The 23769-nt window shown below is 56.5% G+C and overlaps 8 protein-coding genes across 8 annotated transcripts; 3 read left to right on the forward strand and 5 right to left on the reverse strand.

The window, feature by feature from the left end:
* Nucleotides 1-3307: 3307 nt before the first annotated feature.
* On the reverse strand, nt 3308-6213 carry FA10DRAFT_241511 (Metallo-dependent phosphatase). The gene is made up of 3 exons (XM_025519252.1): nt 5003-6213; nt 4610-4942; nt 3308-4553 (listed from the first exon to the last, which is right to left on the reverse strand). Exons 1-3 carry the CDS (start codon nt 6060-6062, stop codon nt 3379-3381), a joined length of 2568 nt encoding a protein of 855 aa, XP_025377843.1. The 5' UTR covers nt 6063-6213; the 3' UTR covers nt 3308-3378.
* Nucleotides 6214-6293: 80 nt separating this feature from the next.
* Nucleotides 6294-6894, forward strand: FA10DRAFT_286334 (hypothetical protein; the record flags this gene model as incomplete). The annotated part of the gene is made up of 2 exons (XM_025524067.1): nt 6294-6453; nt 6515-6894. 2 exons carry the CDS (start codon nt 6294-6296, stop codon nt 6892-6894), a joined length of 540 nt encoding a protein of 179 aa, XP_025377844.1.
* Nucleotides 6895-7035: 141 nt separating this feature from the next.
* Nucleotides 7036-10258, reverse strand: FA10DRAFT_267098 (hypothetical protein). The gene is made up of 2 exons (XM_025521774.1): nt 9506-10258; nt 7036-9433 (listed from the first exon to the last, which is right to left on the reverse strand). The coding sequence occupies exons 1-2, from the start codon at nt 10155-10157 to the stop codon at nt 7323-7325; spliced, it is 2763 nt and encodes a 920-aa protein (XP_025377845.1). The 5' UTR covers nt 10158-10258; the 3' UTR covers nt 7036-7322.
* Nucleotides 10259-10600: 342 nt separating this feature from the next.
* On the forward strand, nt 10601-11752 carry FA10DRAFT_267100 (hypothetical protein). Its single transcript, XM_025521775.1, has 5 exons — nt 10601-10748; nt 10828-10850; nt 10907-11096; nt 11158-11212; nt 11270-11752. The coding sequence occupies exons 1-5, from the start codon at nt 10689-10691 to the stop codon at nt 11455-11457; spliced, it is 516 nt and encodes a 171-aa protein (XP_025377846.1). The 5' UTR covers nt 10601-10688; the 3' UTR covers nt 11458-11752.
* FA10DRAFT_286337 (hypothetical protein) lies at nt 11589-14509 on the reverse strand (the record flags this gene model as incomplete). Its single annotated transcript, XM_025524068.1, has 7 exons — nt 11589-12032; nt 12093-12167; nt 12231-12616; nt 12689-12968; nt 13033-14205; nt 14266-14346; nt 14423-14509. 7 exons carry the CDS (start codon nt 14507-14509, stop codon nt 11589-11591), a joined length of 2526 nt encoding a protein of 841 aa, XP_025377847.1.
* Nucleotides 14510-14652: 143 nt separating this feature from the next.
* Nucleotides 14653-19955, forward strand: FA10DRAFT_267102 (Shikimate dehydrogenase). The gene is made up of 2 exons (XM_025521776.1): nt 14653-15378; nt 15446-19955. The coding sequence occupies exons 1-2, from the start codon at nt 14713-14715 to the stop codon at nt 19835-19837; spliced, it is 5058 nt and encodes a 1685-aa protein (XP_025377848.1). The 5' UTR covers nt 14653-14712; the 3' UTR covers nt 19838-19955.
* Nucleotides 19956-19984: 29 nt separating this feature from the next.
* On the reverse strand, nt 19985-20914 carry FA10DRAFT_260446 (hypothetical protein; the record flags this gene model as incomplete). Its single annotated transcript, XM_025520018.1, has 2 exons — nt 19985-20767; nt 20825-20914. 2 exons carry the CDS (start codon nt 20912-20914, stop codon nt 19985-19987), a joined length of 873 nt encoding a protein of 290 aa, XP_025377849.1.
* A 324-nt stretch (nt 20915-21238) lies between these two features.
* Nucleotides 21239-23764, reverse strand: FA10DRAFT_260447 (hypothetical protein; the record flags this gene model as incomplete). Its single annotated transcript, XM_025520019.1, has 8 exons — nt 21239-21310; nt 21377-21694; nt 22166-22415; nt 22604-22667; nt 22879-22914; nt 23032-23067; nt 23290-23467; nt 23675-23764. The coding sequence occupies 8 exons, from the start codon at nt 23762-23764 to the stop codon at nt 21239-21241; spliced, it is 1044 nt and encodes a 347-aa protein (XP_025377850.1).
* Between the last annotated feature and the right edge of the window lie 5 nt (nt 23765-23769).

Here is a 23769-nt window from a genome sequence, read left to right on the forward strand (position 1 = left end):
AGCAGGCACAGCAGGCACAGCAGGCACAGCAGGCACAGCAGGCACAGCAGCCTCTACCAGCCCAGTGCCTCCCAGCTGGAAAGCCGCTGGAGAGGAGGGTCGACAGCGTGCCGCTGCCTCGCTTGCATGCGCGAGAATCTCTCAAGCGAACAGAGTCGCTACCTATTGTCGCTGCCACCGGTACCAAGAGGAAAAAGACCAAGAGAGGCCGACGTATCGCCATGGACCAAGTCCCAGCGCGAAAGCCATCGGAGGTGGCACTGGTGCGCAACCGCATCTACTACGCTCGACTTGTCCGAGATCGGTCGTCGCGACTAGTCTTTGGGCTCCCCATCGTCCATGTCTTCAATCGATCCTCTCCCTCGTATCTGGCAAAATTTCGTCGGAGGGCCCCTTTCTACCATGTCCTTCCCCATGGCACCAATAAGCCGAGGGTCGACGCATTCTTTTCTCACCAGAGGGCACTTCACGTCTCAAAATACATCTGGCCTCGCGAGTTCGGCCTGCACAATGTCTTTACGAGCGCGAGGGAAAGATTCAAGACGAGCGAAAGGTGGCAGGAGTACAGTCATCGAGAAAAAGAAATCAGCGTGAGTACCGCCATCCCCTTTCTTTTCTTTCGCTTTCTCTCTCCCTCTCTCCCTGCGTGTGTGAGTGTGTGTAAAGAGATTAGAGCTAACGAGGGCTGGCTTGACCATCTCAGGCACGAGGAAGGCTCCGGACGCCTCAGAGGCTCAATATGGCTGTCAAGCTGGTCGCGATCATGCTCCGCAAGCACGACAAGCTCGACTATCGACGGCTTCTGGACCGGTGCTGCCCAAGAAAGGCGCCGAGTCGACGCTGCATGACGGAAGCTCAGCGAGAGGAGATTGTTGCAAATATGGTCGAGACGGATAACGTTGCCATGCTATCAGCACCGGTGGAGCTCGGAGAATCTCTCCAGACGCAGCAGCAGCAGCACAGCATGGTCTCAACACAGACGCCAAAGCTGACCGGTACGGAGAAGAGGCCTGCACCACGCTTTACCGTTTACCGAACGCCGACGAAGAGCGTAGCTCGCTTTGCCAAATTGGTTCTGCTCAACCTGGTCCCCTTTGAGTTGTTTGGATCGAGGCACAACCGTAAGCAGATACTCTCAGTCATCAATGCTTTCGTCTCGGCTAGGCGCTTCGAGACGCTCAATCTGCACCACATTGTTCAGGGAATCCGCATCACCGACTGCCACTGGCTTCTGCCAGCGAACCGAAGAGCGCTCAACCAGAGACCTACGGCCGAGGAAATGGAAAAGCGGAGATGTGTGCTCAACGAGCTCATCTACTACCTCTTTGACTCTATCCTCATTCCCCTACTGAGGACTAGCTTCTATGCTACCGAGTCAGCTGCCTTTCGAAACCGTACGCTGTTCTTCAGGCAAGATGATTGGCTCAACGTGTCTGCTCCAGTGCTCGACAAGCTGAAAGCCACGGCATTTGAGCCGGTGAGCAAAGCAGAGGCCCTCTCGATCATGTCGGCTCGCAACTTTGGCTACTCCTACATCCGTCTGCTTCCCAAGGAGACCGGCGTACGTCCGATTGTCAATCTCCGTCGGCGATCGCAGAAATATGGCGCCGATCCATACAAAACCGGCTTCCAACAGAGCATCAACAGTGTCCTCGAGTCCACCTTTCACATTCTCAACTATGAAAAGGCTGCTCAACCGGATCTCTTGGGTGCTAGCGTGTTTGGTGCCAACGACATCTATGTCAGGCTCAAACGGTTCAAGCAATCGTTCCAAGAGTCCCCGCCGAAGCTCTACTTTGTCAAGGTGGACATCAAGTGCGCATTTGATACCATCGATCAGACGATATTGCTGGACATCATCAAGGATCTTCTCTCCAATGACTCCTACATCGTCCAGAGATACACGCGCCTCACGCCTGCAGGACCGGACAGGGTCACAAAGGACCGTGTCAAGCGGGCGTGCCCCGAGACGGATCAGCAACCATTTGACGATTTGGCCAGAGAGCTTGCCAAGGCGCTACGCCACGTCATCTTCTCTGATGGCGTAGTCTATCCGCGCGAAAGCCGGGTCCGCCTCATTGCGCTTCTCGAGCAGCACGTCCGCGGCAATCTCGTCCGGATCGGAAAGGACTTTTGTCGGCAGAACATCGGCATCCCGCAGGGCAGCAGCCTGTCCACGCTGCTTTGCTCCTACTACTTTGCCAAGATGGAGCGCGAAAAGCTGTCTCATCTCAAACTTCTTTCCGGTGACGAAACTTCTACGATACCAGGTACGAAGACGCTGTTGTTGAGGTACACAGACGACTTTCTCCTCGTCACGACGTCCAAGAGCACAGCAGTGGCCTTTTTCGATGCGATGAACCAGGGATTCAAAGAGTATGGATGCTCCATTTCCCCCGCCAAGAGTCTTTGCAATTTTGACCTACCGATCCGCGACACATCGACACTCAGCTTCTCGGGCGGCTATGTTCCGAGACTCAATGTCCAAGTGGGTCACCAGCAAGAAGAGGCGTTTCCGTGGTGTGGCTTTCTCATTCGTACGGGGAGTCTAGCCGTTATGCACGACCTCGATCGCTATAGGGGCATACACATCGCCGACACGCTCACAATCGAGTACGGCTCCTCCTATTCCTCAAGTCGGGGTGTCCGCAGGGCAACGCGACCGGGCCAGGCAATGCAGGCCAAGCTACTAGCGTCCATCAAGAGCCGTTGCCACGTCATCTTTGCCGATTCGACGCTGCACGATGTCTGTTTTGCCGAGGAAAGTGGCGAGACGGTACGACTCAACATTTATCAGGCCTGCATCGTCGCGGCGCTCAAGCTCATCTCGTACTGGCATGGCTTGTCCCGGATGAAAGGAGGGCGCGAGAGGGGCGCAGGTCAACGAAGAGAATCGTCGGCGGCGACGACGAGAGCAGAGGGGGCTCGACTGCTGCTGAATCTCGTCAAACGCGCGTGCAGGTACATGCACGAATGTCTATTGATGCGGACGAACAGTGCGAGGCTTCACTTAGATCCTGGTGCAAAGCTTTCGAAGAGCGTCGAGCAGGGAAAGAAAGACGAGGTCGTCTGGCTGGGTATGCACGCTTTTGAGACGGTCATCAGGGTCAAGACGGTGTCGCGCCATGCCAGGCAGCTACGGAAGGCCCGGGGCGGCAGGGTACTCGTCTGGGACCTTGTCAGGGCTGCTCTAAGTGGCGAAATGCAAGCACTCGTGCCAAGCGGAGTCACGAGAACCAGTCTGGAGAAGACTGCCCAACGGGCCTGGTTCATCTCAAAGGACGTCGTCAATTCCATCCACGTCTGAATAATTGGCTGGGATTCATCGTTGTGCAGTAGTGTAATGGTACTGTTCTGTATTATTATAAGAGGCTATGATTATGACGGAGACAATCTAGCAACATCGATCATTCTACCGTCCACCAAGGGCGCAATGATGGCTAGATCCGCATTGCTCTTTTCTCGAAGCACCTCGCCATCCTCGGGGCTTACTTCGAGGTGCCGTCGCTCCACAACTGGACTTGAAGGTCCCAATCCGCCATCTGTACTGGGCGCGCGAAGGCTCGAAATGGAATTTGAGAGGAAAGAGACATCCATCTCGCCCGAGTCCTCGTCTATGTCATCAAAGGATGTCGAGGCAGACGAGGCAGACCTGGCACCACGCGCCTTGCTCATCTGGGCAGACGAGGAAGCATTGTAGTGCCTTGTCACGGCATCGAAACGGCTGTGATGCTCGCTCGAGCCGACGTGCATAGCATCGCGAATGCCTCCCGGACTGGAATCAATGACGATTTTCTGCTGCCCCGGGGTGCCCAGGTTCTCCAGAGCATGCGGCGCCCTCTTCTTCTTGGCAGGCGTCGAAGGCGGCCCTGCTTGTTCCGAGGACTGATACGACTTTGAGATGGCGTGCGCCCGATCGACGGCCTTCGACGTCTTGCTTGACAGCATGCCATCTATGCCTACTTTACCCTTTCCTGTCTCATCGGCTGAGTCCCTGAAGCTCTTGAGCCTCCAGATCAAATTGGCACCGAGCAAGAATTTGCGGACTTGCGTGCTCATCAGGCTTCCATTCTCGTGGTCGATAAGGTCATTTCCCCTTGACAGGGCTGTGTAACCATCGTGGCCGTCTGCCATGTACTCTCGGGTCGCAACACGGTACATTTTGTTGGAGTCGAGGTGCGGACCCTTTCTCAGTCGAGGCTTGTTGACATCAATCGAATAGCCTCCCTCTGCGCTTCGCTCAAAAGCGTATGATGTCAGAGAGGAAACGGAGCCTCGACGATCCTCGGTGTCATCCTTCTGGACCTTTGAACCGTCTGGGTGAAGCATATGGATGTCCTCGAGCAGGCGCACCTCCACGAGACGCTCGCCGGGCTTCTTGCGCGAGTCCCACTTGATGAAGAGACCAGCAGTCTGTGGGAAGCGGCCTTCCTGGCTCGGATACGATGAAAAGCCATTCTCAAGCGCCTCCAGGATGCCAGACCCTTTCATCTCCTTGACAACGATCGAGTCTTCAAACGGCGCAATCGTCAGAATGTCTCGCAGCGCAATGGCTTCGGGTCTCTCGTCAGCGGGACGCTAAGTGCACCAAGAAGGAAGATACACTCACTGCCTGGCCCAAAGACAGAGTCCCCTCGCAAGCTACCCCCGCATATAAGACACATGTCGACCTCCCTGACGTCCTCTGGTCTCCTTTCTGCGAATTCACCTCTCTTGTCTCTCTCTCGCAAGGCATCCTCGTAGGAATGCATCAAGATGTCGGCAATGAGGTTGCCCACAGCGGACTCTTCCGTCCGTACCTTGTCGGCGCGGCAGTCGAGGGGCGTCAGGCTAAATGCAACTGGCTGACCCGTCGCCTGATCCACTCTGGACATGAGGCTGTCAATGTGCGTTCTTAACTCTGGGAGGGTAGGATCATCGGGCTTCGTCTTGTGTCGCCGAACTACTCAAGAGCAAGTCAGTCGGTCATCACACTTTTAAGATTTGACAGCAAGATGCTCACCGCTCGCCTTTGTAATCGTCCTCCTCCTTACGGCTCCCTCGTGAACCTCGCTCAGCTCGAGGCTTATCTCGCTCAGATCCTGGAAGTCGGTCCCTGACTTGACAATTATGCACCCTTGGTCCTTTTCCGCCCCTGGCAGAGTCGCCTGCCACTCCTCGCCCTCGTAGGTGTCGATGCCCTTGCCGATGTAGTACATGTGATCGTGCCCGCCGAGGATCAGGTCGACGCCGTGCTGGTCGAACGGAGCATTCTTTGTTGCTCCGAGCTCGTTGGCGAGGTCGATGTCATTGGGAAGGCGGCAATGAGTGATGGCCACAACAACGTCGCAGGGCTGATCTCCGCTCCTGAGCTCCTTGGAGATGCGCCGAGCCACTTGCGCCATGGATCGGTATCGAAACTCGGGGGGAAAGGCGGGCACGGTTGCGATCCAGTCCTTCTCAACCAGGCCGATGCAGCCCACTCGAACGCCGTTGATGGCAGGGGCGATCCAACTGCGAAGCGTGCCCTTCACCTGCCCATCGCCTTCCTGCGGCTCATCCTTGAATGCTTGCTCGCTGTCCTTTGTCGACGAGGAAGCCACGTCGGCAATATTGGAAAAGGTCCAGGGAAAGTTGGTCAGGCCCATAAGTCGCTGCAGGTGGGGATAGCCAAAGTCGAAGTCATGGTTACCCAGACAGGCACAGTCAATGGAGAGCGAGTTGAGGACGTCTATCATGTGCTCGCCCCGCGTTACGCTGCTCTCGATACTCGGGTTGAAGACATCGCCCGAGAAGAGGACAAGGCCTTTGAGGTTGTCCGCCTCTGCGTTTTGCTTGGGTGCATCAACGATCTCTTCACCCTTCCTCTCGTCTATCCCGTTTTCTGATCCGATGAGATTGAGTTTCCTTGGCTCTTCGCCCCACGACTGTCGCAGCGAGCCGACTTTTGCCGCGAATTGGTCTGCCGAGATTGTTCCTCCAAGGGCCCTCGACGTCTGCTTGACACGGTAGACGTCGTTGAAGTGCAGAATGGGCAGCTTCTTCACGCCCTCTTCGCCGCATTCGCCCCCCTCCGTCGTCATCGTGTTGGCGACAAGGGCGTACCTGCTTGCTGGAGAAATTTGTCGGGCTCCTCCGTCACCTCTGCGCCCTCCAGAGGTCCGATCTCAGCAAAACCTAATTGAAAAGCTTTGCCCTCCACTGAAACGTGCCTCAACGAGTCTTGTTTCATCGCGTCGCGTTTAGGCCCAACCAACACTACCTATCTTAAATTCCTTTTTTTCTCAGCCTTCTCTCGTCCTCTAAACGCTGCAATGACTGTAGAAGCGCCGGGCCCGGTCCGGTACCAGGACGTCGTGGCCGCCTTTGTCGTCGACCCTCGTCCTTGCAATGACCCTAAAGAACCGCTGAAGATCCTGTGCACGCTCCGCAATGCCGACTCGAAGTACTTTGCAAGTCTTTGGGAGTTCCCAGGTGCGTTGGTACCCGTCAGTCTCCGAGAATGATTACTTGCTTAGCAGTGTTTCTCGTGCAGGTGGCAAGGTGGAGCCAGAAGAGACGCACGCCCAAGCCCTGCGTCGCGAATGCGCCGAGGAGCTGGGCATCGACATCGACTTAGCCTCTTCGGACGCGGACCTGGATCCTTGCTGGTCCTTTTCCCACTTGCCCCAGCCGGACAAGGACCAGCCCGGCCAGCACATAGTCTTCCGTCTCTTTTTCTACTGGGCCACGTACGATGCTGCCGCCCAGCCACACCCACAACCGCTGGCTGCACAGCGTCTCGACTTTCTGACGCCGCGAGAGATGGTCCAGCTCGACTTCTGTCCAGGCTGCAAGGAGATCCGCGAGGCCCTCGCCAGCGGCCAACTCCGTCCGCCGCCCACCGTACTCAAACGGGCTCGCACCTCTGCCTGATGGCTTTTGGCAGCCCAACGCTCACGAAGCTGACATCAGCTGCACCATTCCAGCTGCACGAACCGACCCAGACGATGACACCTCAGCTTGCCCTCCACCTTCGATTCATCACTCGATGCTGCGCTCGAACATAATATCCCTTCTTTTCTTGGACACTCTCCGTTTCGATCGCCCTTTCAAGATGTATGAGAAAGCAAGTGGGCCCCACTAGGGTTTCAGTCGAGGGCAGGCATCAAGTGCGACTCCACCAAACCGTCATCGTAGGCGCCCCGTCCGATTGATCCGTATGACACTCTGATCCTGCAATCTCGATCAATGCCAACTTTTTCATTCCTAGCAGAAGAAGACCACACACAGCGCACCATGTACAAGTGAATGTTACGTCTCCCCAAGAGAGCTCCCAAAAGAGAGCGCGAGAAGAGCACCAGCTACAACTCCTGGTGGATCTTCTCGGCCACGCGATCTTTGGCCTCCTTTGCTGCCTTGCCCACCGTGTTGTAGTCTTTTGTCTCTGCATTCTTTCCCACGAGCTTGTCCTCTTCGCTCTCTCCCAGTCCGACGGCTTCCTTGACCCCTTCGTAGACGCCCTGGAGCCCCTCTGCGCCCTGCTCGACACCCCGGGACCCAAGGTCGGCTGCTGACTCGTACACCAATCCCGCAGCGTCGCCCACAACGCCTGCGTAGTGCTCCACGTACTCGCCTGCGCTCTCTGGGCTGGGCGTGGCGCCAACAGCAGAGGCAGCCATGCTCGATGCGCTCTTGAGGCCGTCCTGTACTGCGTCTGCGTACTGCTCCACGTACTCGCCCGCACTCAGCGGCGACGGCTGGCCACCGACGGCAGAGGCAACGTACGACGAGGCCGAGTGGCCGGCATCTGCGGCCGACGCATAGGCATCGCCAGCCTGGCTTGCGGCCGAGTTGTACGTCTGTCCCGCCTGCTTGGCCGCGCCCTCGTAGGCGTCTCGCACATTGTCCAGTGGTCCCTTTGGCTTCTTCGCAAGGCCCGCTGCGATGGCTGCCTCGCCAAGCTGCGACGTGGCCGCGTCGTAGGCACTCTCGACGTGCTCCTGAATTCCCTCGGGCGTGGGAGAAGCCCCCGCAGCGCTGGCAAGAGACCTCGACGCCGTACGGGCCTGCTCCCCGACCCGGGCCAAGATGCCCTGGGCCGGCTCCTCGTCACCGCCGATGCCGAGCCTCCTCCGTGCGGCCACAGCGGCGGCGTACATCGACGCAGCGGCGCCCTCAGAGATCGACCTGGCCTGCTCGACGATGTTGTCCCGGACATCGGCAATGGCGCCCAGCGAGCCTTGGCCCTGGAGCTGCAGGATGCCCGTCGAGGCGTACGAGTCGACTTGGGACCGGGCGGCCTTGTACAGCTTGGTGACTTGCTTCTGCAGCTCGTCGATGTGCTTGTCCAACTTCGGCTCCTTTCGCAGGTCCGTGGTATTCTCGATGCCCGAGGACCGGTAGGGCGCCTTGCCCGCCACGAGGGCCTGGAGCTCCTCGCGGAAGAACGAGGCGCGCTTGGCGAGGCCGTCGTCCCAGCCCTCGTACTCTTCAACACTTCGCTCAAACTTTGCTTCGCCCATGATGCGGTCGAAGCTCTTGGCGGCCTCCTTGATGAAGCGCTTGATTTCGTTGGAGCTCGCCTTGACGGCCCGTGTCTCGTCTTTTGTCAGGTCAGAAGCGTAGCCCTGAACCATGCTCTGAAGCTCTGCTTCGCTCGCATCGAGCTTGGCCAGCTGTTCCTCGATCGTCTTGCGCGCTTTTTCGAGACGCTCGTCGAGCGTCGACGAAGGCTTGCTGGCATCGATGGAGAGCTTGTTAAAGACCTTCTCGAGCTTGACCAAGATTGACGCCACCTCCTCCTCGACGTGTGTCTCTGAGAGCGTCGCAAAGTGGTCTGGCAGGTCGGCAAGCTTGCGGTTCCTGAGCTCCGCAATGCGCTGGGTGACCAGGACATACTCTTGGCTCTCGAGTCTCTTGAGGCCGACGAGCCAGGCATCGAGCTGCTCATTAATCTTTTCGAGCTCCGCATCGAGCTCGGCGTCAAGCTTCGCGACCTCGATCGGGTCTTCGTCCTCGTCGCCCCGTCCGACTGCAGCGGTGGCGGCCTGCTTGATGCGATCGACCACAGAGGGATCCTCCTGTGACTTGCGCGCCGACGCTTCGGCCTCATCAACAGCCGCCTTGGTCTTTGCATCGCCCTCTGCCCGTACCTCTCGCACGTCTTGCTTTGCCTGCCTGATGGCCTCAGACCCCGTCGCATGAGCCTTTCGCTCAAAGATCTTGGCCAGCAGCCGGTCAATCTGTGGCCGCACGTAGAGGCTGTATGCGCGGCGCATGGCTGGATCAGCATGGTTCACGTAGAAGGCATGCAGCTGGCGGAGCGAGGAGACAACCAAGGGGTGCACCCGGCCGACGTAGAAGGTGTACGAAGCATGACTGGCCGTCAGGCTATATGCGTATGCCTGCGACAGGTACGGCGCTACATCGCGGGTGTAGATGTCTTGATAGGGCTTGACAGTCTTTTGCAAGTCTGCCGACGCTCTCGCCTGTTCAGTGTGCTGTCGTGAAGAGGAGTAGCCAGGGACAAAAAAAGATCACTCACTGTCGACGTGCGGCTTGACCTGCTTCTTGTATTGAGCGTTGAAGTTCTTGATGTGAGGGTCGGCATATGCCCTGCCCTTCTTGACCGTTCGCTTCCTGACCGGCTCGACATGCCGATTGTAGAGGGCTCTTCCTCTCTTATGAGCCTGGACGTAGTAGGGCTTCGTCGTCTTCCAGGCCGCCTTGGTGTATGGCGTTGCGGCCTTGATGTATGGACCAGTGTAGGGGTCGATCTTGGCGTGGACAGTGTTCCAGATGGGAGTGACAACGGGCTGGAGACCTTGCTTTACGTGAGCCAGGTTCCTACAGAGGCCCCGTTTGTCGTTCTTCTTGAAATCAAAGGCCAGCGGCGACGAGCTGCATTGCCAGAGAGCACCAATGGCGACGTAGAATGCAAAGACACGCGTCAGAAAGCTGAAAAGGAATCCAAGAAAGCCTCTCCCCTGGCGGCGCTTCTGCTGCTGCTTCCTGCTCGCTTTTGTCACGCTCGACGTGGTCTGCGACCTGTCGGCAGGAGCATATCCGTCTCGCTTGTCCTTCGCGCCTATGTTTTTTGAATCGACGACCGTCTCGCCAAACCGAACGGGCGGCGTGGGCACATTTGGATTGCCCGACGGAGGCAAGCTCCCAACGGCCTTGTTTCTTGGCGCCATGACTCTATTCTCCCAATGATCTTTGGCGGCTTCTTCCTTTCGTCGTCAACGTCGTCGGTAGGCAAGAGCAGAGGAACAAGAGGCGGATGTGGGCCAGCGCACAGATCAGAAAGTCGCGCACCCGAAATCGTCGAAAAATTAGGCGCAAACACGTCATAGGTTCCCCTCCTCTCGCCTGTCAAAGAACCGGACGGACACACTCATCCATTCTTGGTCGATGTCACTTCTTGTCGTCGGATTTCATCTCAAAAGGTGCGCGACAGGGAACGCGAGAGTATTCTAACAGGCCGCACTGGGCCTCAAGGCCCTTAGCATAGGAATTGCCAGTCAGGCTTGCTTCACAATGGAAGGATAAGGGAGCTTTTGGCGGCCTGACAGTCCATGCACGTGGACAATGCACGGACCAACAGAGGTCCGATCGGGCCATGTCTACATCCGTCGTCCTTCCCTGTTTCTTCCCGTCGTTCCTTCTTTGCTATCCCCCTTCTCTCGCAAACAGCATCCCACGTTGCATACGTAATTTGGCCTATGATGGCGTCGTCAAAAGAGCAGGAAAGCGGACCGGTCAGTCTGGCGTCAGAGGCCGAGACGGTGCGTTTGCCTTTGAACCTTGCCTAGTCGCTCTTTCGTCCCTGACCTGATTGCGGATCGGTCTCGTTGTCTTTCTTAGGTTGTCGGAAAGGAGCCTACAAGGTGAGTCAGGATGAGGAAAACGTTTTGATGAGCATCAAGATCAACATGTCTCTCAGCCAAGGGAATGGACTCGAGAAAAGCCATTCGGACAAGGTCGCTCGTGAACATCATCACGTCAGCCATGGCGGCGATGATGATGAGGATGATGATGACGACGATGAGGATGAGGATGAGGATGATGAGGATGATGAAGACGAGGACGAGGATGGAGATGAAGGACCAGGTCTCAAATATCTGATTGAAGACGTATGTGCTCGGATCATGCATGGCTGCGGTATAATGATGCTCAATTTTCTGCATGCAAAAGCACGACGATGAGGAAGACGACGACGATGAAGAGTACGAGGGCGAGGAAGATGAAGGTGAGCAGATGGGATAGGTCACTGCAAAAAATCCGGTGACTGATGGCGTCGGAGAAGACGAGCAAGACGAGACCTTTGAGGATGAAGGCGACGATGAGGACGAGCCATCTTCAGTCCGCGCTGCCAATGGATCGGGGGCGGGATCTAAGCGCGCACGGCCGGAGGCCCAGGAGGACGAAGAGGAGGAGGACGAAGATGAGGATGACAACGAAGCATCGAAGAAGCCCAGGCAGGGCGACGATTGACGATGATTTCTGCTCTGCTATTCTTTCCTCTTTGCTCCCCTCTGCTCAAGGCGACGTCTCGTCTCGTCTCGTCTCGCTCCTATCGGCGATCGCCCATTGTTTTGGTTGTTGTTGTAAGCTATAAATACTGATCAACTCGTTTTCTCTTCCTGGGGCGCGTCCGAGGACTGGTCTGCGTCAAAGAGAATCAAGTGTCCCTGTTCTCCCTGCTCTTGCTCCCCCTCGTGCTCCTCATCAGGCTTGTCTTCTGGGCCGAGCGTGAGCCTCCTGATGCTTGCTTCCATGTCCAGCCTCATCTTTTCCTCCCGCTTCGTCTTCGCCCGCAGCCTTTGCCGCTCGTCAGACGGCTTCGGCATTGTCCGCGGTCCTCCAAGCGAGCCACTTGACTGCTGCTGTGAGGCAACCATGGGCGTTTGTGAGGACGCAACATCGTCGTAGGCTTCGTACCGCAGCGGGCGGACTTCCGCAGGAGAAGAAGAATGTGCGGTGGTGCGGGCTGTGCTGGTACTGCCGACGTGCTCCTTGGCCAATGTAGCGGCAAAGTGTCGATCGAAGGCGTCGAGGGTTTCCGTGAGCTGGATAGAACCCCGTCAGTCACCCTCTGCGGCAAGAGGAAGTAAACGAGCTGGACTCACCGTGGGGCGAGGTGGCAAAGACACCAACGAGGACCTCTGCAGGTCGTCGGAGAAGGATATGAATTGCTTTGCGCGCTGAGTGGACCCACTTCTTCAGTTGATCCGTGCGCAAAGGTTGCGACCAATGACCAGACTCACCGCCTGCACAAGACCACTGGAAGCATGCTCGAGCACCTTTCTCACTGTAGCTACGCTTGACTCGGGGATCTCGGCCACAGTCAGAGTAAGCCTTACCATGGCTACGAGCAGGGCCTCTTGCAAGACCGGAGAGGACGTTGCCGTTAAGATTGAGGCCATCTTGTCAAACATGCGGTACTCGATGCCCTTGATTTTGGTAGGCACCATCTCCTCGTCGTCTTGATCGATGTTATCCTGTTCCTGCTCTTCATCGGGGTTAGAGGCAAACTCGCAAATCAGCGAGGCAACCATCATGACCGCAGTCGGCGATGAGGCGCTTTCGAAAAAGTCTTCCTCGAGGCGAAATAGAAAGGGATGAAGCGCGATGCGAGCAAACGAGGTAGGAGCTAGAGCATTTGGTCAGGACGGGCCAGCGAATCGAGGAATTTTGGTGTTGCCGGACGACAAAGGCCACTCACCTGTTCGAAGCAGTGACAAGATACTTGAGACGACCGTCTCCTCAATGTAATCCAGTTTGGAGAATTGAACAGCGAGGTCCACAAGTGCTATGCCAAAGCCCTTGCCTCCAGCCCAAAGGCCCCTCTTCAAATAGCGCATCCGTTCGTAGACGGTTTCGATCCATCGGACACCCAGATCGATCCGGTCTTGTAGCATGGATGCCGATTCCATTGCGCCCTTGAGGTGGTCCTGGTGCTGCAACAATAGGTCGGGGTCGACTTGGTCGAGCAGGTGGAGAGTCTTTTACACGCTCGATCAACAAGAGTCAGCTTCAGGAGTTTAAACAGCTTCTGTTGAGACTCACCCTCCCTCTGACAGTACTGTCCATGTCACCCAGGAGCGAGACAATCTGCCCGACCTCGTCGGCACCAAATCCATGCACCTCGTCCAGATTGCCAAAGGGGATGAGAGCGTCCACGAGACCTAGGACAAGAATTTTGCGGTTGGCATTCCTGGCCTTGAGATGGCATCGGACGGCGCTCCAGACGACGTCGAGGTTCTTTGGAGCGAGTGCATGCGGTGGATCGAAGGACTGTGCGCGGCTCTGGAGGGCACCCAGAGCCCTGACTATGCCCAGTGCCGCCGAGTAAGTGGATTGACAGTTCCCAAATGCGTCCACAAGGGCCACGGCCGCCTTTTCCAGAATATGTGGCGTAGGATTGCCCAATGCTGCGACTTGGGCAATGGCCTCGCTCGTTGCTCTGACGAGAGCATGGTCGGCGTCGTCATGTACTAGGCCATCGAGTATCTGACACAGGGCCTCCAACGATCTCTCCACGTCCCAATATCCCCTCTGGGATGCCCTGCAAATGGATCGGAGGCACGGCGTCAAGAGCGACAGACTCGGCGCCGTCTTCCTTGCCCTTGCCTTGCCATTGGCTTCAATGGTACCGAACTCGGCGGCGATGACCGTCTTGGTCGTTTCCCATGCTGCGATCGCGACGCTGTCGTCGTCTTTGACGTAAGACTCGAGCGTTGCGAGCGCATCGATAGCCAGAGCACTGAGCTTTGCGTCGCGGTGGCCGACGAGCGACAGCGTCGGGCCAAACAGAGCTGGAACAACGTCTGGTCCAGAGGGCAGGCCGGACAAGATCGAGGACAGGGCAAAGTAGGTCTGCGCGTACCTCAGCGCCTTCGATTTCGATGAGTCATCCGCAGAGGTTGTCCGCCTCCTGCTCGAATGTGCCGATGATGAAGAAGACGATGACGACAACGTCGACGACGATGATGCCGGCAGGCTGGCCAAGAGGTGGGACCGAGTGGTGTTGAGCAGGAGCAGCGATCCATCTACTGCCTCCTCCTGCTGATCGCCGAGTAGAATATGCTGGAGAATTGTGTGTGCGACGTGCTGTTGCTGTGGCTGCATGGCCGTGGCGACGAGGTGCAGGGCCGGGACAAGGGCAAAGTCGAGAGAAATACGAGTGGCATGGTGCGAGACGCAGTGCAGGAGCACGACAAAGTGCGAGCTCAGAGTAGCCTGGACATAAAAGCATCAGCAGAGCGGCTGGTTTGCGTGTGTAGGCAGATCAAGACTGACTGGGGAGAAAGAGGATGCGTCCTTGGCCTGGAGCGACTTGCGGATTTGTTCCACTGCGGCGCTGATGGCCGTGTCTGCGAGCTGCGCGTCGATATCTCCCGAATGATGAGCATGTGGCTTTGTTGCAGCGTCGACTGAGTAGCATAGAAAGACTCACCGCAGCATTTTCGGTCCCTTCGAGCTTCTTGACGAGCGCAAAGTGCGCTCGTGAGGCGCCACTCTCGAGCAGCGTGACGCCCTCCATATCCCGTCGATCCGGTCGTGTCGGAGAGAGTGGCAGGCGAGCAGTAGTGGAGCGAGCTTAAATTCGTCCACTCGGCCGACGGGGCGAGGGCCTGCATAAATAGTCGAGATCTTCTTGCTCAATTTTATCTTTTGCCATTCCCTGCGCACGCGCGAGTCATCGTCAACTACGACGTTGCTTTTCCCCTAGCCGCTGACCCTGACATGGCGACGGCGACATCGAATTCGTCCACTACGGGCGAAAAGGTCGCCTCCTACCATGCACCACCGGTGACAGGGCCTACGGGCGCGGCCGTCCATCGGCTCAGATGCCTTTCGTCGACCATCGAGCTCGGCTTCCACCTGGTCCCACACATCGTCGCAACCGTTCTTACCAGCCTGCCTTCTTCCACCTACGTCCTCGTCACCGACTCACACATTGCCGCATTGCATCTCGATGCTTTCGAGACCGAGTTCCGCACATTCATGGGCAAGCAGGGTCTCGCCAAGCCACCCAGGCTCCTTACAAAGGTCATTCCGCCCGGCGAAACGAGCAAGTCGCGCGAGACAAAGGCCATGCTCGAAGACTGGCTGCTCTCCCAGGCAGTCACGAGGGATGCCGTCGTCATCGCTATGGGCGGCGGCGTCATTGGTGACCTCGTCGGTTTCGTCTCGGCGACATTCATGCGCGGCCTCAAGTTCGTCCAGGTGCCCACAACGCTCCTGGCCATGGTCGACTCGGCCGTCGGGGGCAAGACAGCGATCGACACTCCGCACGGAAAGAACCTCATTGGAGCGTTCCACCAGCCAAATTTCATCTTCATCGATGTTGCCTTCCTCCAGACGCTGCCCGAAAGGGAGTGGAGCAACGGCATGGCTGAAGTTGTCAAGGTTGGTTCTTTACTTCTTCAGTTCCTTGCCCTCCGTACGTACTCATCCATCAAAATCATCTGAACAGACTGCCGCCATCTGGGACGAAGTCGATTTTGCCAAGCTTGAATCAAGGGCACCCGCGATCAAGTCGGCCGTCCTCGGGCCATTTCCGCCCAACGCGCCCAAGGATCAAGGTCGCACCCTGGCGACACGGACAGAGGCGCAGACGCTGCTCCTCGATGTCATTCGAGGCTCGGTGGGCGTCAAGGCGCACATTGTCAACATCGACGAAAAGGAGACTGGCCTTCGTAACCTTGTCAACTTTGGCCACAGCATCGGCCACGCCATTGAAGCCGTTCTGACGCCCGACATGCTCCACGGCGAGTGCATCTCGATTGGCATGATTCTCGAGGCAGAGATTGCCCGCTTCACAAACGGCCTCTCGCAGGTCGCAATTGGTCGTTTGACACGCTGCCTCAAGGAGTACAACCTGCCCGTCACCATGGCCGACCCTCGTGTGAGCCGGTTAAGTCGCTCTTCTGGCTTGACAGTCGACCGGCTGCTGGACATCATGCGTGTAGACAAGAAGAACAGCGGTGACGAGAAGAAGATCGTGCTCCTTGCTCGCATCGGAGCGACCGTCGAGGAAAAGGCCAGCACGGTGGCCGATGCGATCATCAGGAGGGTGCTGAGCCTGGCTGCCCGCGTCGTTCCCACTTCGGCTATCAAGCCCTTCACTCTCTCGACACCGGGAAGCAAGTCAATCTCGAACCGTGCTCTGATCCTCGCGTCGTTGGCCAAAGGCACCTGCCGCCTGCGCAACCTGCTCCACTCGGACGACACGCAGGTCATGATGGCCGGTCTGCACGATCTCGAGGCCGCACAATTCTCGTGGGAGGACGGGGGGGACACCATCGTCGTCGAGGGTAATCAGGGAAGGCTCAAGGCACCTACAGACAAGGAAATCTACCTGCAGAATGCCGGCACTGCTGCTCGCTTCATGACAACGGTGTGCGCCCTCGTCGGCGGGGCCAACCCCGTCACCATCACGGGCAATAAGCGCATGAAGGAGCGACCGATTGGTGCTCTCGTTGATGCCCTCGTGGCCAACGGGACTGCCATCTCCTACAAAGAAGCGAACGGCTGTCTTCCTCTTTCCATCCTAGGCCCAACTGGAGGGCTCGCCGGTGGAAGGATCGAGCTGGCCGCCACGATCTCTTCCCAGTACGTCTCATCGATTCTCCTTTGCGCGCCATACGCCCAAGACGACGTCATCTTGGACCTTGTGGGAGGCGCAGTTATCTCGCAGCCTTACATCGACATGACGATCGCAATGATGAAGTCCTTTGGCGTCGAGGTACAACGTTTGGTCGACGCAAAGACGGGAACGCCCCTCAATACGTACCGCGTCCCGAGGGGTCATTATGTCAGCCCTGCCACTTACGACATCGAGAGCGATGCTAGTAGCGCGACATACCCTTTGGCCATTGCCGCCATCACAGGCACCGAATGCACAGTGCCAAACATCGGCAGTGCGAGCTTGCAAGGCGACGCACGCTTCGCAAAGGACGTCTTGGAGCCCATGGGCTGTCAGGTGACGCAGACGGCCACGAGCACCACTGTCAAGGGACCGCCGCTGGGCCAACTCCGTCAGATTGGGACAGTCGACATGGAGCCCATGACCGACGCCTTCCTGACGGCCTCTGTCCTCTTTGCTGTCGCAACAAAGGGAGATCTGCCTTCGACCCGCATCACTGGCATCGCCAATCAGCGGGTCAAGGAGTGCAATCGCATTGCAGCCATGATCGACGAGCTGGCCAAATTTGGTGTCAGGACTGTCGAACACCCAGATGGCTTGGAGATCTTTGGCGTGCCCCACGAGAAGCTCAATCAAAATGTCAGCGTCCACTGCTACGACGACCATCGCGTCGCCATGGCGTTCAGCATCCTGGCTCTCGTCACACCTGGCCCGGGCACAGTGCTGGAAGAGAAGCGCTGTGTCGAAAAGACGTGGCCCAACTGGTGGGACGACTTGGAGCGCGTAGTAGGCGTCAGGGTGCAAGGAGCAGATGCGCCGGCCCCCAGTGCTTCGTCGTCGGTGGCCAGCACTTCGTCGCTGAGCAACATCAGCAAAAGCCTCACGCCGGTCCAGTATCGGCCCGATGCCACCATCTTTTGCATTGGCATGCGAGCTTCGGGCAAAACGTACCTGGGAGGCTTTGGCGCTGCGGCGCTGAACCGGCCGTTCATCGACGCAGACGTGCTCTTCAACGAGCGCTACAATCTCAACAGCTTCGTCAAGGAGCACGGTTGGCCTGCCTTCCGCAAGGCAGAGACGGACATTCTCAGAGAGCTCATGACGGAAAGGGCTACCGGCCATCTCATCTCGCTGGGCGGCGGAGTAATCGAGATGGAAGAGAACCGAAGGCTGCTGATGGAGTATGCGAAAACAAAGGGACCAGTCGTATATGTATTGAGAGACATTGAGGAGGTGGTTTCTTTTCTCGAGACGAGCGATCGACCGGCGTACGGCGAGCCAGTCCGAGACGTCTTCAGAAGGAGACAACCCTGGTTCTCCGAGTGCTCTAGCTACGAGCTCGTCTCGTACTCTGGAGATACCGATGTCGTTGACGCCTTTGACGCCGAAATTGCTTCGCTGCCACCCCCCTCGACTCCCGTCGACGGGACACGCACCATGGGTCCACCCTCGAAGGCAGCCTCTATTCGCAAGGCCGTCGGGCTCGAGGCAGAGGTTGCCCGTTTCTTCCGTTTTATTGCTGGTGAGGAAGCCAACCAAGTCGACGATCTGGAGACGAGGTCGACCTACTTTCTCTCCCTCACCTTCCCGGACCTGCGTCCAGCGCTGTCGATCATTGAGAAAATCACGGCGGGAGCTGATGCTATCGAGGTGCGAGTGGACCTGCTCAACCCTGAGGGTGTGCCACCCCAGAAGGGACACGTCCCACCGGTGCAGTATGTCGCTACGCAGCTGGCGGCCCTGAGGCAGAGGACGTGGCTGCCAATCGTCTATGTCGTCCGTACTGTCAGTCAGGGCGGCATGTTCCCTGACGAGGAAGAGGACACCTACTTTGAGCTCCTCAAGCTTGGTCTCCGACACGGGTGCGAGTACGTCGACTTGGAGCTGCGCTGGCCCGAAGCTCGCCTCGATGCCGTTCGCGCCCATCGTGGGCACTCCAAGATCATTGCCTCCTGGCACGATTGGTCCGGTCAGATGAAGTGGGAGGACGCATCGACGCTGGGCAAGTTCGAGCAGGCGTGCAAGTACGGCGACGTAGCCAAGATCGTCAACCGAGCCACATCCTTTGCCGACAATCTCTCTTTGGAGGCGTTCAGGGCAAGAGTCTCGAGCTTGCCGGTCGCCAAGCCGCTGCTGGCTATCAACATGGGCGAGATTGGCCAGATGTCTCGGACACTCAACCCAGTCCTTTCGCCCATCACGAACGAGGACATGCCTTTCAAGGCAGCTCCTGGTCAACTTACGTTCTCGCAGATCCAAAAGACGCTCCACCTCATTGGCCAGCTGCCAGCGAAGCGCTTCACTCTGCTCGGCACACCCATCTCGCACTCGTTGAGCCCCTGCTTGCACAACACAGCCTTTGAGGTGCTCGGACTACCTCACCAGTACGGTCTCCTCGAAACGGCAGAGGCCGACGATGCCGCTGTCGTGGCTTTCCTTCGTTCGGCAGACTTTGGCGGAGCGAGCGTGACGATGCCCCACAAGCTTTCCATCATCAAGCTTCTGGATGTCATCACGCCGGAAGCTCAGGCGATCGGAGCCATCAACACCATTTCCCCGATTGTGCGCCAGGATGGTCGAAAAGTGCTCGAGGGCGACAACACCGACTGGATTGCGATTGCGGAATGCTCAAGACGTAATCTTTCGCCAATCCAGCTTTCCTCGAGCGACTTTACAGCTCTCGTCATCGGTGCTGGAGGATCGGCCAGGGCGGCCCTGTACGCCATGAGCCGGCTCGGCGCGAAGACGATCATGCTCTTCAACCGGACGAAAGCCAATGCAGATCAGCTCGCGAGCCAAGTCCCGCGCGAATGGAACGTCGTCGTCGTCTCGTCGCTCAACGACCTCCCTCATAGGCCGGTGGCAATCGTGAGCAACGTCCCTTCGGATGGCACGTCACTCGACCCCTCGAGTGGCAAAGGCATCATCTTGCCTCGCTCTATTCTCTCCAACGAGAAAGGAGGCGTCGTCATTGACATGTCGTACAAGCCCATGAACACGCCTCTTATTCAACTGGTCCGGGAGACCAATGCCACCTTCGCCCAGTCAACTGCCTCGGCCGACAGGCGTAATTTGCGTGAAGGAAGACTCTGGACGGGCATCACCGGCGTCACGATTGTGCTCGAGCAAGGCTGCCACCAATTTAGAAAGTGGACAGGACGAGAGGCGCCCAGGGCGCCAATCGAGATTGCCGCTTGGCAGAAGTACTTTTCGCAGTAGTCGTCCTCCTGGCCGTTCCTGTGCTCGGAAGAAAATTCTGGACAAATTTTTGAAGAGAGACAATGTTATTGAAGAGTAATTTTATTTAGAGTCATAGAGTCAATTTGATGAGAGAGGGAAAGGACGGGGGAAACTTACATGCACGTTCTACCAGCTGAGATGCTGCTTGAAACATTCGCTCAGACCTGGCTTTGCGTTGTCGACAAGGAGGTCATTGATATCTTTTACGATGGCAGGAGTTCTTGGATAACTTTGCAAGGCAGCCTGGGCGTCCTCGGATGTGATGTGGTTCTGTGGGTTGTGCTTCGTCCCCAGAAACTTGACGATCTTTTCGAGCTCACCCGCTTTATTGAGGTTAGTGATGACAATCTTGTAGGCTGGTTCGAAAAAGGAGTAGCATGGATGGCTGGTGATTTCCTCCGGAGTTTGCGACTCAAGAGACTTGAGAGAGCACTTGGCAAGACCAGGTCCATGGGGTGATTTCTGCGCTTTTGCGTTGCGAGAAAAAGTGGGACCTCGTGAGTGAAGTATCATCCGCTTTGTCAATGAGGTCCCAGCCTGTGAGGTCCCAGCCTGTGAGGTCCCAGCCTGCGAGGTCTCAGCCTGTGAGGTCGTAGCATGAGCATTTCCGGTGGGCATTTGTGCCAATTCGATGTCGTTTACGCCTAAAGCTGGGACGTTGGCATTATGGACAGGCTCGTGATGTCCGGCAGCGGGTTCGACATCGGCGACGCGAGAACGAAGGTTGCGGCGATGGCAGAAGTGTGCTATGCCGAATGCCGCCGCGACAATCATGCCAAAAACAAAGAAGGCCACAATGATATCTTCAGCAAGCAACATTTTGACCCAGTGTTGCAACCCTCGACGGTGTACGTGCAGCTGCATGCTATTGTTGCCTTCGTCACCCATTGGAGGCTGCCCATTTATGGACTTCGCACTGACGTCAGTAATCTTGAATTCTGAGGAGCTGCAAAAAAGAAGACTCACGTTCATGCCAGGATCCATGCCAGCAACGGTAGTGGCGAAGCAAAGACCAAGCGCAAGACGGTAGAAGAAGATGCTTTGGTTCCTGCTCATGCTGAGAGAGAGTCTTTCGATGGTGGTTGATCAATATCGAGTAGTTGGGGGAAGGGGTAATCACTCTTTCTGTGGCTCAACCTCAAATGCCTGCCCTATATAATGTCTCCTCCTTGGGGCTCAAGATCTCTCACATTCCCAAAATCACGCCCTGGTCTCGGGTCTTCCAATTTGTGAGGTGCAGAGTTGGCGCCCTACACTACGCGGCGATCAGAGTCTTGCGAGCTTTGCCGAAAGAGCGCCGAAACTGAAAATTAAATCTCCTGGCAAAGCTCGCAAAGCCCGCAAAGCCCACAAATCTTTCAAGTGATAAGACGAAAGTCGTCAGAATCCGATGGCACGAGGCTGTGTGGTCATCTCATGGCCTGCGACGACGTCCCAAAGGGCACGTCTTATCTTCATATTATTGAAGAGTAATATTCATAGAGTCATAGAGTCGATTTGATGAGAAAGGAAAGGTACTTGCATGTTCTTCTGCGAGCTGAGTTGCTTCTTGAGACACTCGAATAGGCCTGGTCTTGCGTTCTCGACAAGGAGGCCAGTGGCACCTTTTACGATGGCAGGATTCATTGGATAACTTTTCAAGGCAGCCTGGGCGTCCTGGAACGTATAGTGGCTCTGTTGGCTGTGCGAACCCAGAAACTTGACGATCTTTTCGAGCTCACCCGCCTTATTGAGGTGGGTGATGACAAGCTTGTAGGCTGGTTCGAAAAAGAAGTAGCATGGATGGCTGGTCATTACCTCCGGAGTTGGAGCCGACTCGAGAGACTCCGAGGCGCACTTGACAAAATCAGGTTCATGAAGTGATTCCTGCGCCTTTGCGTTTCGAGAAAAAGCCCGACGTCGTGAGTGAAGCATCATCCGTTTTGTCAATGAGGTCCCAGCCTGTGAGGTCGTACTAGCTCTGGTGGACCTTTGTGCCAATTCAATGTCGTGTCCGCCTACTGGTGGAGCATTGATACCATCGACAGGCTCGTGCTGTCTGAAAGCGGTGTTCACGCCCCCGGGGGCGGGGCGATTACGCCTGCAGCAATTGAGGAGTTCGCCGAGAGCGAAGGCAAGTAATACGAAGACCGCAACACAGGCCAAAGTGATTGCTACACCCATTTGATCTGTTTCCCTTCGACCGTGACCATGCAGCTGCACACCATTGTTGCCTTCATTACCCATCGGAGGCTGTCCGAACATGAATTTCACATCGACGTCAATATTCCTGACTACTGAAAAGCCTCGAGAAAAGGAAAGACTCACGTTCATGCCGCGGTCCATACAAGCGACGGTAGTAGCGAAGTAAAAAGTAGGCGCCAAACCATAGGCGAAGCTGCTTTGTTTCTTCTTCATGCTGAGAGAGTCTTTCGATGGCAGTGAGACAACGAGTAGATGCGAGAAGAGGTAGCCAATCTTCTTGTGGCTCAACGTCAAAGGTCTGATATATGCTGTACATTTCTCCTTGGTGCTAAAGATCTCTGGCGCTACTCCAAGTCGCGCCCCGGTCTCCAACCTATCACTTTGTGAGGTGCAGACGCCCCGAGTCATGAGGTGACGTCAGCTTCGGGGCTCTCCCGGCAAAGCTCGCAAAGCTCACAAGTCTCTCAAATGATAAGTAAACGAAAGCCGTCAAAATCCGAGGGCGCGAGGCGGTGTGGTCGCCTTACAGCCTGCAACGACGTCCCGAAGAGCGCGTCGTACTCTCTTGCCGAAACCTTCAGCCCTCGGACAAGGGGCTGTGTGAGAAAGCTGTCATCTAGACGAACTAGGGGCTATCAGAATGTATTCTTAGCTGAGGAGGAAAAGCAACTACTGTACAGGGAAAAAGGACCTTTTATATAGGCATGCGTCGCCCGCGACACCTGCCCTGTTTCTGTGAAATTATAGAGACGATTTGATGAGAGAGGGAAGAGGACGATGGAGAGTTACATGGACGTTCTACGAGCTGAGATGCCTCTTGAAACATTCGAACAGACCTGGCTTTGCGTTGTCGACAAGGAGGCTATTGATACCTGTTACGATGGCAGGAGTCCTTGGATATTTATTTAAGGCAGCCTGGGCGTCCTCGGACGTTAAGTGGATCTGTAGGTTCTGCGTCCCCAGAAACTTGACGATCTCTTCGAGCTTACCCGCCTCGTTGAGGTGGGTGATGACAACCTTGTAGGCTGGTTTGAAAAAGGAGTAGCATGGATGGCTGGTGATTTCCTCCGGGGGTGGAGACAACCTGAGAGACCCGAGAGACTCCAACACGCACTTGGCAAAAACAGGTCCGTGTGGTGGTTCCTGCCCCTTTGTGTTGTGAGAAAAAGTGCGACGTCGTAAGTGAAGCATCGTTCGCTTTGTCAATGAGTTCCCAGCCTGGGAGGTCCCTGCTTGTGAGGTCGTACCAAAAGTAATTCCGGTGGGCATTTGTGCCAATTCGATGTCATTTTCATCTAAAGCTGGGACGTTGGCACCATCAACAGGCTCGTGATGTCCGGCAGTGGCGTCAAAATCATCGGCGACGCGACGATTAGAGCGGCGGTCGTTGCGTCGCCGAAAGCAGTCGCGTGCTGCGTCGAATGCCTTCATGGCAATCATGAAGAGTATTAAAAAGGCCCCAATGACCCCTTCAGTAATGAGTATAATTTTCCAAGCTGGTAGCCCTCGACGGTACAAATGCAGCTGTACGCTATCAGTGCCTTCGTTACCCATTTGAGACTGCCCATTCATGGACTTTGCACTGACGTCAGTACTCTTGAATACTGAGGAGCCGCAAGAAAGAAGACTCACGTCCATGCCAGGGTTCATGCCAGCAACGGTAGTGGCGAAGCAAAAACCAAGCGCCAGAAAATAGGCGGAGGTACTATGGTCCTTGGTCATGCTGA

This window comes from Acaromyces ingoldii (genome assembly GCF_003144295.1).
Source record: "Acaromyces ingoldii strain MCA 4198 unplaced genomic scaffold FA10scaffold_3, whole genome shotgun sequence".
NCBI classification, from domain to species: Eukaryota; Fungi; Basidiomycota; class Exobasidiomycetes; order Exobasidiales; family Cryptobasidiaceae; genus Acaromyces; species Acaromyces ingoldii.